Source organism: Aegilops tauschii, chromosome 4 (genome assembly GCF_002575655.3).
Source record: "Aegilops tauschii subsp. strangulata cultivar AL8/78 chromosome 4, Aet v6.0, whole genome shotgun sequence".
Classification (NCBI taxonomy): domain Eukaryota; kingdom Viridiplantae; phylum Streptophyta; class Magnoliopsida; order Poales; family Poaceae; genus Aegilops; species Aegilops tauschii.
Window position 1 is genome coordinate 61,777,398 of NC_053038.3, and position 13,774 is coordinate 61,791,171.

At 43.0% G+C, this 13,774-nt stretch overlaps 1 protein-coding gene across 1 annotated transcript; it reads right to left on the reverse strand.

The window, feature by feature from the left end:
• Window positions 1-4,702: 4,702 nt before the first annotated feature.
• Window positions 4,703-6,280, reverse strand: LOC109738259 (shewanella-like protein phosphatase 2). The gene has a single exon (XM_020297358.4). The coding sequence runs from the start codon at window positions 6,209-6,211 to the stop codon at window positions 4,967-4,969; it is 1,245 nt and encodes a 414-aa protein (XP_020152947.1). The 5' UTR covers window positions 6,212-6,280; the 3' UTR covers window positions 4,703-4,966.
• Between the last annotated feature and the right edge of the window lie 7,494 nt (window positions 6,281-13,774).

The window sequence follows — 13,774 nt, forward strand, 5'->3', positions numbered from 1 at the left end:
ATGGGAAGAGGTGCTTTGTGATGGGTTCGATCTTGCGGTGCTCAATTCAATGACAGAAGGAGACATGACACACATGCATCGTTGCTGTTAAGGATAAAATGATGGGGTCTATTCCTACATGAATAGATCTTGTCTACATCATGTCATCATTCTTATTGCATTACTCCGTTTTTCCATGCACTTGATACACTAGATGCATGCTGGATAGCGGTCGATGTGTGGAGTAATAGTAGTAGATGCAGGCAGGAGTCGGTCTAGTAATCTTGGATGTGATGACTATATACATGATCATTGCCTTGGATATCGTCATGATTATTTGCTTTTCTATCAATTGACCAGCAGTAATTTGTTTACCCACCGTATGTTATTTTCTCGAGAGAAGCCTCTAGTGAAATCTACGCCCCCCGGGTCTATTTCCTATCATATTATTTTCAGATCTATTAATTCAAAAATCCAAAAATACCTTACTGCAATTTTATTATGTGTTCTGCTAGATCAATTTATCCAATCTCATACAATTTAATCTATCTCAATACCGAGGAGGGATTGACAACCCTCTTACGCGTTGGGTTGCAAATTTTTGTGGTTTGTGTGCAGGTGTTGTTTACATAGTGTTGCTTAGTTCTCCTACTAGATTTATAACCTTGGTTTCATAACTGAGGAAAATACTTACCGTTGCTGTGCTACATCATCCTCTCCTCTTCGGGGAATTACCAATGCAGATACAAGCAATCAGGAAGAATTTCTGCCCCGTTGCCGGGGAGACATCATCAACATCTATCAGGTTCCTAAACACAAACTCTCATCTCCTTGCAATTACTTTATTTGCCATTTGCCTCTTGTTTTCATCTCCCCCACTTCTAAAATGTTTTCAGAACAACACAAAAATATTTGCCTTCTTTTCGTTTGCCTTTTTTCTTGTTTGATCTCTTGTTTGCGTGTGATATTGTTTGCGTAGTCATGATGTCTCAAGAAAATACTAAATTGTGTGATTTTTCTAATACTAATAATAATGATTTTATTAGTACTCCGATTGCTCCTCCCGCCGCTAGTGCGGAGTCTTATGATATTAATGTCGCTTTGTTGAATCTTGTCATGAAAGAGCAATTTTCCGGTAGTCCTAATGAGGATGCCGCGTCCCATCTAAACACTTCCATGGAGTTGTGTGATATGCAAAATAAAAAAGATGTGGACAATGATATTGTGAAATTAAAATTATTTCCTTTTTCTTCGCGAGATCGTGCAAAAATGTAGTTTTCATCTTTGCATCGTAATAGTATTGATTCGTGGGATAAGTGCAAAGATGCTTTTATTACTAAGTATTTTCCTCCCAAGAAAATTATTTTCCTTAGAAATCAAATCATGAATTTTAAGCAACTTGAGCATGAACATGTTGCGCAATTTTGGAAAAGAATGAAATTAATGCTAAGAAATTGTCCTACTCATGGTTTAAATCTAGACGTGAAAGATTCGAGGATCATGTTGGCGGACGAAGCCCTCTTGGATGAGTATGCGAAGAAGTGACTTGCAGACAAGAAGAAGATCAACGACTGTAGGGAGTACGAGGCGGCGAGGGTGGCAGCGGCATGGATGCAGGCGGAGCAAGACGAGCAGGGCGCATTCCGCCTGGAGCACGACGCATTCAGCTCGGCGCAGGCGCCCGGCCAGTGATCCGAGGCCATCCATCACGCTCGGACATTGATTTCATCTTAACATGTCCGGTTTGTTGAACTATGCTTTCCTTTGCTTTGTTTCGAACTTTGGAATTCAGACAATTCGTATCTTATAATCGACGTGCATGGATTGCATGGATTTGAGAATCGGAATTTGAGGTATGTGGATATGCGGCGTAACATTTGAGGGATGTACGTGTCCGTGGGCGTTTGAGGGACCGGATTTGCCAAGTCCGGCTGTAGACGCTCTTTAGTTCTTCTAGAAAGCTTCCTTGCTATTCATGAACGACACCAGCGTTATCACGTTCTGTTTCATTTTGATTCATATTTCATTTATTTTATTTCCAGTCGAATACATGCTAGATTCTACCTCTGCCATTGATATTTTTTCCTGCAACATAACTTTGAATCATGTAACCCATTACAAAGTCAACGAACTTCTAGTATTACAAAATCTGATCAAACTGCTATACTTCACCAGTCTATGTGCGTGGTTGTCCAGGGGCTTCAGGCCCGATCATAACCAGGCTCAAATCAGCATGTGGTCATGTAGTGCTCAAATAATACTACTCCCTCCGTTCCTAAATATTTGTCTTTTTAAAAATTTCAACAAGTGACTACATATGAAATAAAATGGACTCTACACTCTAAAATATGTCTATATACATCCTTATGTGATAGTTCATTTGAAATCTCTAAAAAAACAAATATCTAGAAACGGAGGGAGTAGATGGTAGTGGTCCAAGGAACTGAAATTTTCTTTTCTTCTGGTCTATGGAACAATTAGTTTACTAGTACCACTGAACAAAATAGCATCGTACAACACTTGGTCGCCCATTTCAATGCGCCAAATATAATGTGCACATTTCCTCAATTAAAAAAAAGTGTATCCAAATCTAGATGTGCTTTAATTATTTCACATCTAAGTGACTTAATCAAGTGTAGAAAGAAAAAGAAAATACTGACACAAATCTCCGTGTAAGATCAATAACTTAGGACTTAAGCACATCTAGATGTGCTTTACCGAAACTGAAAACAAAAAACGTGCACCAGGAAAGAGTAGAAGCCAAAATAGAAGCCAACTTTTGCCTCTTGGAAACCATGAAATCACCAAGTTCGGTTGTCCTGTAACATATCCGTTGACCCTCAGGTCCAAATTTCCTTGGTGAAAAGATTTTCCAGCAAACTTTTCGTAGATCTGGCCTACTTTTCGTTTTTTGGAAGAAAAGACATTCAATTTTGTTTCTCTTCAAGGACCGGCTGAACTCCAAGGCCAACCTCTTCAACAAGAACATCTCCGACTCCTCCGACCGCCCGAGGTGCCGCACCCCTGGGAGGACGCTTCCCACATCTTCCTCACCTGCCTTCATGCTGCTCAACTTTGGCGATTGCTTGGGCTTCTGCCGCCCCCCTCCATCCACGACATTTGGGACGCCACCATCCCCACAGGCCTTGATAGAGACCTCTGGCCGGACGTCGCCCTCACCATCCTCTCAAAGCTATGGGATTCAAGGAACGCTGCTACGTTCAGGATAAATGGATTTTACAAGTTATTGATGCTTACATAAAACCTAATTTTCAACAAGAAAAAAAAAAGGAGCAATCTTTTCCACCATTTCAAAGCTCCAGGGTTAAAATATATCAAGATTGACAGGAAACCACAAAATGCAACAATACTTTTGTCTGAGACAAGTTGAAAAGTAAAATTTGACAGTCACAAGTCACCACTATCAAACAACACTAGAGACCAAGTCCACCATGTTAACCACAACATTGTGCGCCACAAAAATGAAGGAAAGTGCAGAAATCGGTGCGCGAGCACAAGCCTACAAACAAGTGGATAGAGCCATGTGTCCATATCACCAAGAACTGCCTTGAGGGACAGGGAGGTGTAAACATCAGAATGTGTGAAGCACATGAGAAAATTGCTGGAAGAAACGTGGAAAATATAGCGCAAGACAGGAGCTAACATAGACCAATTCAACGAGAAAACTTGTGGAAAAACTGGGAGGCTACAGATGCAAACCAAATTCCAAATACCTTTTGTCTGTCAACTTGTTCTTCCAATAGGCATACTAATCAGCTCATCCCTTTCCTTGTCATCACAAGGGGACAGAGCTGTGAATAGACAAACATGGAATCTTCTTGTTCATGACTTGATAGGGTATGCATGTGATACAGGCTGCCAACTTAGCATGTGTTACGTATGCACTCGAATAATATTCATATTTGGGGATGATAGACTCTTAATTTTATGTTAGCATGGCCTCCTATCTGGTGGTAGAAAATAGAATTGTCTGACTAGGATATGCAGTATTATGCCACATCAAACAGCATTGCTGGGGAGCCTGAAGTGATGCTGAACAATAAACTAAAAAAATGAATAGGCATGTATCATGCTTCCAGATCAGGATTCTAAAGTCAGCTTACTGTGTTTTTGAATATAGCAAAATATTACGCATGAAGCACTGGATTCAACCTCCAGGAAGTAACAATTATTTATGTGCAAACTTGTGATTCCCACTAACTTCTCGTGTGGTCATAAACTTACCGTTGTCGTGACGGAACTCACTAGCCGAGACAGTGGAGGACCATTTCCACGATGACAACTCGAGTTCTCCCCTTCTCAGCTGGCCTCTTACTCTTGCTGGAAATATGACAGCACTGTTCTGTACCATCACCAATCAGCAATTCTACTGTTTGCCAAACCGAAAAATGCTTCTGGTGTTGGAAAAAGGGGGGAAATGGATAAATCATTGAATCCTTGAGATACATGACAAGAATCAGCGACTTCAATTCAGAATTTGGAACAGTAAACTGGGTGAGAAAGGCCCACCACAATTTAGGCTTGAAACACTGTAAAGATGGCTGCTTGATGAAATTCTTGGTATTTTTCGCACCGTTAGTGTTTTGCACACAGTATTGACAGCACAGTGCCACAATTATTATCCCAGTCCCAGATAGATCCAAGCTGCTCATTATCATCAACACCCATGGCAGCATATAAATTATTGACAACACAACACAACTAAACACTAAGAAAAACATTTCAGACAATGGCCAATAATTGTATACATCAGCAATCTGCAATCGGATTAGCACACCCTCATAAATAAGGGGAATTGGTAAATCAAGGTTGCTTTCCTTTCTACCGTGGATAACCATATTGAATCAACCAACATTACCTTCAACCAATGCCTCCCACCTCTAGCAGGAGTTACCCCCAATTAGGCATGGCAATCCAATTGAACTAAGAGTTGGCAAAACAATCTCTGCCCTCAAGTTACCCCTAACTAAGCCTTAGCTTCTACACCTTTCAATACATGGCTCTCCCTTACCAACAATGCAAGTCCATCCTTTACCTCCCCTTTCTTCTCCAATGCCGTGGCAGATTTCTCCGGCTTCTGCTTCCGGTACTGCCAGGCCTCTGTTGGATCTGTTGTGATCACCCTCACATCTGATCCACCACCATTGATCTCGAGCACCTCCGGCAGCCCATTACCACACCCCCTCGACAAACCAACATCCACCCTGACGGCCTGTGCCCCACAAACTGCATTGATTCCCTCACTCTGTATCGTGTGCCCCATTACCATCCTCTTTGCTCCAGGGATCATCCCAAGAATGCCCTGAAGCCTCTGGCAGTCGCAATTGAAGCCTTCAGAGAACCTCCTGAGCCACACTACAGCGTCTCGGCCGCACACATACTCTGGCGCCCTGGCATTGTCTCCGCGCTCACCCCGGATCCAGTCGCTGACCTCCGCATTGATCCGCTCCAGGCCATACTCGACATTGGCCTCAAGAAGGCCACCATGGACGAACACCGAGTCGCCGACTACCAGGACGGTGGGCAGATCAGCCAAGAACCTCCGCGCGATGGGGCCGTCCGGGCGGAGCGCGGCGAGGCGGGATCGGATGCCGTCCCAAAACTCCCGCTTGATGCCGGGGAAGGCCTTGGGGACGCCGAGGAAGGGGTTCTTGGGCTGCTCGAGCCCGCCACAGCGGCGCTTAATGGCGAGGCCAGCCCGGTACCAGCCGGCCCAGCCGGAGAACTCCTGCAGGCCCTGCGGCGTGACGAAGCGAAAGTCGCCGGACACGTTCATGACCTCGTGATTGCCGAGGATGGGGAGGAGCGCGCCGCCCTGCGCGGCGGCGGAGATGCTGAGGCGACGGAGGAAGTAGAGGAGGCGGAGCTCGTCGCCGCCGCGATCCAGGATGTCGCCGAGCTGGACGGCGAGGGTGGGGCCGGCGGACCAGGAGGTGGAGCTGGCGCTGGAGCCGGGGCTGTTGGCGGAAGGCAGGAGGCCGGCGAGGCGGAGGGCGGTGAGGGACTTGGGGAGGTCGCCGTGGAGGTCGCCGATGGCGACGAGGCGGGATGGGGAGGGGAGGAAGGTGGTGGGCGCAGGGGGCGGAGGAGGAGGCGGGTTGGTGGGGAAGAAGATGCCGGAGACGGAGAAGTCGACGAAGGCGTCGGCGAAGGCGGAGACGGCGGCGGGGAGGCCGGCGCAAGCGGGGACGTCGGGAGATGCGGGGGCCATCGTGGGCTCCTGTTTGGGTGTGGGCTGCGAGCGGGGGCTGGAAGATACACCGAGATGTCTGTGTTGGGGCCGCCGCCGGCCGGTCTTATATGTACAGCTTTGGAGATGAAATAAATAGCCTAAAAAAATGGAGATGAAATAAATCCGCAAGCACCAGGACTTAACCTCCTTATTACAAGGACTGTCCCTCTAACCCCCTATGTACACACGTACGCACGCCATATCCTTACGAGCACGTGTGAGAGAGTGAGTCGACATATCATCTTGAAATTAACGAAGTCGCCGCGGACGCCTTATTGTCGACGGGAACGTCTCCTCCCACTAAATGCACATCACCAAAAGCTTAAAATAAATTCAGGAAAATGCGAGCACTAATGTCAAATCTAACTGGTGCGTTGGGGATACCATTGTCCTCCTAACCATCCAGTCACAGGTTGATTCACACATATAAACATGTTTAGATTTTAGAATTTTTTTTATACATATACTATAATCAGCATACATCTACTAATCTTCTGGTGGTCTTCTATGAGCTGCTAACTCAAACTCACTTTCCATCATTTCCCATATCAACTACACCTTTTGCTCATCCATGACAATTCAACCCCTCAATCTGCCATCTTCTTTTATCATCATGAATGTTTATGCCCCAACCCAACGATCATTTAAAGAAACCTTCCGCGTCGAGCTCAAATCGATCACCCCTCCTCATTCCACATCTTGACTCATCGTCGATCATTTTAAACTTATCTGCTTCTCCAACAAGAAGAATAATAACAATTTCCACCCTATAGACGCTAATCTCTTCAACACCACCGTAAATCATATTGCCCTCCTAGAACTTCCACTTCTAGATCAAATGCTTAACATGGTCAAACAATAGGGAGTACCCTGCCCTTGAGAGACTTGACCGTGCTTTTTCAAATTTGCATTGAACTCTGCCTTCCCAAACTCTAGCCTTACATCCCTGACTAGATTCATCTTCGACCAGCACTGTATCCACCTCTATCCCTCGTTTCCGCCAATTTAGTTTTGAACGCTTCTGGGCCTACCACCTTGCCACTACTACAGATCGGAGTAGCACTGACCCTATGCATTACTTATGGGCACATGCCACACATCAATGATGAGCATTATCACTGACGGGCCTTTTGTTGTGCGTCAGTGATGAGGTACTTTGGGCTCCGCTGGATGTTTATGACAAGCGGGTCAGAAAATGACCAGTTAGTGATCGTGTGTTCCATTGGCCAAAATGGACAGAGATTTATCACTAATGGGTTGCCTTGTTTGACCTGTCGAAGTTATGCTCACAAAACTTACGCTTCCATTTTCACGCAGGTTAGAATTGTGTTTATATCTTGTGCTCGTGCCTCATTCCCTAACTCTCACTGTCATTACCGAGCACCTCTCATGTTAGTTTTCACTATATCCAGCCATCGATCTGTGCCAACAGCACCCTATCCAACGTCCCCATGGTCGCACCGTCCCACCGCAACCGCCTGTCACGCCATGGAGAGTGGAGCTATCTTCCATCCTCGGCCGCGTTGTCATGCTATGTGCCGCATCAACGGTCGCGTGGGCGTAGCCTCAGTCTGTCCTCTCTGATTTTGTGCAGTCTACCCTGCCGTTGGACGCCGAGTCTCCCACGCCATCTTGTGCGGTTGTGGACCCAACATGTCCTGCCTTGCTCTTCGGTTGCGGCAGCGATCACGGCGGTGCTCTCCATCCCTTCTAACATTTGAACACTTTTATGCTTTCTAGTGTGATCGGCCTTCACGCCGATTTCATTTTCTAGGGTTATATGATGTATTTGGTTATAGAAACCTATAGAGATTGATGTATTTCAACTTATAGAAATTTTGTAGGGTTTGATGCATTTGAACTTATGGTGTCAATGGTGATATAAATTGGTCGACCAGTGCTATTCGGTTCTTTAGTAGTGATCCTACCAAGGGACCGTGGCCTAAGCTTGCCTACCAAAGCCTCCCGCTCTGCATTTGGCACCGGCTCACTTGGCCCGTATTCATACCTGCCGCTCCCGCCTAAAACAGTGGGCCAAATGCCTCAACACGGCCCATGTTCGTGAAACTAGATGCAAAGATGTCATTAATCCGCTAGACGCTAAAGAGGAGCAACGATCAGTAACCCCTTTAGAGCTAATCCTCGGGAATGCGGTTAATATTACCATTCAAAGAGTCATCTGGGACAGAATGTGCCTTCTCAAACAAATTTGATGAGTTATCTCTAGCAACGAAAATACTAAGTTTTCCACATCTCGGCTAGTCAACACTTCGGGAAGAACCAAATTCCAGTTCTGCATGAACGAGGCTCAGATTTCTTCTCCCATGAACACAAAGAGCTCATTCTAAAAAAACACTATCACAACCTTCTAGATGTCCCCACAACTACCCTTGGACCTTTGACCTCCATGATTTGTACCCAAATTTCATTCCACACCTTAGACACCTAGACCTCCCCTTTTTCTGTCAACGAAATAAAGGACATGTTCTTCCATATGAACTCGAACGGGAGCCCTGGCCCCGATGGCTTTGGTCCAGCCTTCTACAAAACCTTTTGGCCACAACTTAAACACATAGTCATCCCCTTTTTCCATGAGTTTACAAACTTCGCCTCAGCCACCGAATGTTTCAACTGGTCTGTCATGGTCCCGCTCCCCCAAAAGAGGAAGCCTACATGGCAGACGCTTTCCACCCAATTGCATTCCAAAACTGCCATGTCAACGGCTTCACCAAGCTCCTGATGAATAGGCTAAAAAAATACATCCCTCTCCTTATCCACAGAGACCAAAATGGTTCCATCTCTAGTAGATGCACGCAAAAACTTCATCTATGCCATAAAGTCTCTAAACTGTTGCCATAAATGATAAGCAGAGACCAGGATCATCAAGCTAGACTTCATGAAAGCCTTCGACTCAATTTCTTGGCACTCCCTTCTTCCAATCTGAAGGAAATATGCCCTAGAGGCAATAATAAAGTTGTTATTTTATATTTTCCTTATTCATGATAAAGGTTTATTATTCATGCTAGAATTGTATTGATCAGAAACCTTAATACATGTGTGAATACATAAACAAACACCATGTCCCTAGTGAGCCTCTGCTAGACTAGCTCGTTGATCAAAGATGGTTAAGGTTTCCTAACCATGGACATGAGTTGTCATTTGATAATAGGATCACATCATTAGTAGAATGATGTGATGGAGAAGACCCATCCGTTAGCTTAGCATTATGATCGTTAAATTTTATTTCTATTGCTTTCTTCATGTCAAATACATATTCCTTCGACTATGAGATTATGCAACTCCCGGATACCGGAGGAATGCCTTGTGTGCTATCAAACGGCACAACGTAACTGGGTGATTATAAAGATGCTCTACAGGTATCTTCGAAGGTGTTTGTTGAGTTGGCATAGATCGAGATTAGGATTTGTCACTCTGAGTATCGGAGAGGTATCTCTGGGCCCTCTCGGTAATACACATCATAAGCTTGCAAGAAAATGACTAAAGGAGTTAGTCACAAGGTGATGTATTACGGAATGAGTAAAGAGACTTTCCGGTAATGAGATTGAAATAGGTATGAAGATATCGACGATCGAATCTCGGGCAAGTAACATATCGATGGACAAAGGGAATTACGTATGTTGTCATAACGGTTCGACCAATAAAGATCTTCGTAGAATATGTAGGAGCCAATATGGGCATCCAGGTTCCGCTATTGGTTATTGACCGGAGAGGTGTTTCAGTCATGTCTACATAGTTCTCGAACCCGTAGGGTCCACACGCTTAACGTTCGATGACGATATTGTCTTATATGAGTTATGTGATTTGGTGACCGATGATACGTCCCCAACGTATCTATAATTTTTTATTGTTCCATGCTGTTATATTATCATTCTTGGATGTTTTATAATCATTTTATTAGTCATTTTATATCATTTATTGGTACTAACCTATTGACATAGTGCCAAGTGCCAGTTTTTTTCTGCATGTTTTTTACATCGCAGGAAATCAATACCAAATGCAGCGAAACTTTTTGTGGATTTTTTTGGACCAGAAGACATCCAGTGGGCCGGAGAAGCACCTGGGGGGTGCTCCGAGGGGAGCACAACCCACCAGGGCGCGCCTGGAGGCCCAGGCGTGCCCAGGTGGCCCAGGCGCGCCCTGGTGGGTTGTGCTCACCTCGGGTGCCCCCTGAACCGCCTCTTTACTCTATAAATACCCCCAATATTCCAGAAACCCTAGGGGAGTCGACAAAAATCAATTCTAGCCGCCGCAAGTTCCAGAACCACCAGATCCAATCTAGACACCATCACGGAGGGGTTCATCATGTCCATTGCTGCCTCTCCGATGATGCGTGAGTAGTTCATTGTAGACCTACAGGTCCGTAGTTAGTAGCTAGATGGATTCCTCTCTCTCTCTCTCTCTCTCTCTCTCTCTCTCTCTCTTTTGATTCTCAAAACAATGGTCTCTTAGAGATCCATATGATGTAACTCTTTTTGCGGTGTGTTTGTTGGGATCAGATGAACTCTGAGTTTATGACCAGAGCTATCTTTTTATCCATGAAAGTTATTTGAGTCTCCTTTGATCTCTTATATGCATGATTGCTTATAGCCTCGTATTTCTTCTCCGATATTTGGGTTTTGTTTGGCCAACTTATCTATTTATCTTGCAATGGGAAGAGGTGCTTTGTAATAGGTCCAATCTTACGGTGCTTGATCCCAGTGACAGAAAGGGAACCGACACGTATGTATCGTTGCTATTAAGGATAACAAGATGGGGTCTATTTCTACATAAATGGATCTTGTCTACATCATGTCATCGTTCTTATTGCATTACTCTGTTTCTCCATGAACTTAATACACCAGATGCATGCTGGATAGCGGTCGATGTGTGGTGTAATAGTAGTAGGTGCAGGCAGGAGTCGGCCTGAACGTGATGCCTATATAATGATCATTGCTTGGATATCGTCATGATTATTTTAAGTTCTATCAATTGCCCAACAGTAATTTGTTCACCCACCGTTTGCTATTTTTTCGAGAGAAGCCACTAGTGAAATCTACGGGCCCCGGGTCTCTTCTTTATTATATTTGCCTTTGCAATCTATTTTCCTTTGCTTTTATTTTCAGATCTATTAAACTAAAAATGCAAAAATACCTTGCTGCACTTTATTTTATTTGGCATTCGATCTATCAATTTATTACAACTTTCTCCCGTCCACGTGCCAATTTCTGGCACCGTTACCCGAAAGGGATTGACAACCCCTTTAACACGTCGGGTTGCGAGTATTTGTTATTTGTGTGCAGGTGCTGTTTACGTAGTGTTGCTTGGTTCTCCTACTGGTTCGATAACCTTGGTCTCATCACTGAGGGAAATACCTACCATCGTTGTGCCGTAGTTCTAGCAGGGGAAATACAAACTTAGTTCTAGCAGGCATCAAAAGGAATTCCTGGTGCCGTTGTCGGGGAGACATCATCAACATCTACCAGGTTCCTAATCACAAATCTCATCTCCTCACAATTACATTATTTTCCATTTGCCTATCATTTTCCTCTCCCCCACTTCACAAAAATTTGGGTTTTATTCGCCCCTCTTTTTCATTTGTCGTTTTCTTGCCGGATCTGTTTTGAGTGCAAATCTTGTTGTGTAGTCACAATGACTCAAGAGAACACCAAGTTGTGTGATTTCTCCAATACCAACAACAATGATTTTATTGGCACTCCGATTGCTCCTCTCGCCACTAGTGCGGTGTCTTGTGATATTAATACTACTTTGCTGAATCTTGTTATGAAAGATCAATTTTCTGGTACTCCTAATGAGGATGCCGCGTCCCATCTTAACACATTCATGAAATTATGCGATATGCAAAAGAAAAAAGATGTGGACAATGATGTGATTAAGATGAAATTATTTCCGTTTTCCTTGTGAGATCATGCAAAAATTTGGTTTTCTTCTTTGCCTCGCAATAGTATCAATTCTTGGAATAAGTGCAAAGATGCTTTTATTACTAAGTATTTTCCGCCCGCAAAAATTATTTCCCTTAGAACCCAGATCATGAATTTCAAGCAACTTGAACATGAGCATGTTGCGTAATCTTGGGAAAGGATGAAAATGATGCTAAGGAATTTCCCAACTCATGGGTTAAATCTTTGGATGATCATACAAAAAAATTATGCGGGGTTGAATTTTGTTTCTCATAATCTTTTAGATTCCACCGCGGGTGATACTTTTATGGAAATTACTTTGGGTGAAGCCACCAAATTGCTTGATAATATCATGGCAAATTATTCACAATGGCATACCGAAAGAGCTCCTACTAGTAAGAAAAGTTAATTCGGTTGAAGAAAATTCTTCTTTGAGTGAAAAAGTTGATGCTCTTATGAAATTGGTTGCTAGTAAAAGTGCTCCTATTGATTTTAATGATGTGCCTTTGTATACTTTGATTGATAAAAATAGTGATGCCGTAGATGTGAATTTTATCTCGCGAAATAATTTCAATAACAATGCTTATAGAGGTAATTTTAATCCTAGGCCTTTTCCTAGTAATTCCTCTAATAGTTATGGTAATTCCTATGGTAATCCTTCTTATAATAATAATAGGAACCCCCCTGATCTTGAGAATAATATTAAAGATTTATCAATACTCAAAAGGTTTTCAATGCTACAATGGAAGAAAAGTTGAATAAGATTGATGATTTTTCTAGAAGTGTTGATACAATTTCTCATGATGTGGAAAATCTCAAGATGAAATTTTTTGTGCCTAAGGTAGAGGAATCAATTAAAGCTCTTTATGTTTCTATGGATGAAAAGAACCACTATGCTTAGAGCTAGAAGTGAATTTTTAGAAAAAATAGTTTTCTGGTGATTGCTTTCATAAAAGCGATGAAGATCTTAGAATGATTGGTGTTTCTTCTATTGATTCCTTGATTAGTAAAATTAAGATTGATGATAAAGGGACTAGAGAAGAGTCAACTTTAGCTAGAAGGCGTCCGGATAATTCGGAGGGTGAAAATCTTGTTGAGAAAATTGAGAAAAGTGGGTTTGAAGAGGTCAAGACTTTAACTAGTGATGTGCCCACTCTTTTGGATTACAAAGACTTTAATTATGATAGTTGCTCTTTGATTGATTGTATTTCTTTGTTGCAATCCATGATAAATTCACCCCATGCTTATGAACAAAATAAAGCTTTTACTAAACATATTGTTGATGCTATGATGAAAGCTTTTGAAGAAAAATTGGAATTAGAAGTTTCAATTCCTAGAAAATTACATGATGAATGGCAACCTACTATCAAAGTCAAGATTAAAAATTATGAGTGTTTTGCCTTATGTGACTTGGGTGCTAGTGTTTCTACAATTTCAAAATCTTTATGTGATGTGCTTGGTCTTATCGATATTGAAGAATGTTCTTTAAATTTGCACTTGGCGGATTCTACTATTAAAAAGCCTATGGGAAGAATTAATGATGTTCTTATTCTTGCAAATAGGAATTATGTGCCCATATATTTTATTTTTCTTGATATTGATTGCAATCCGTCTTGTCCAATTA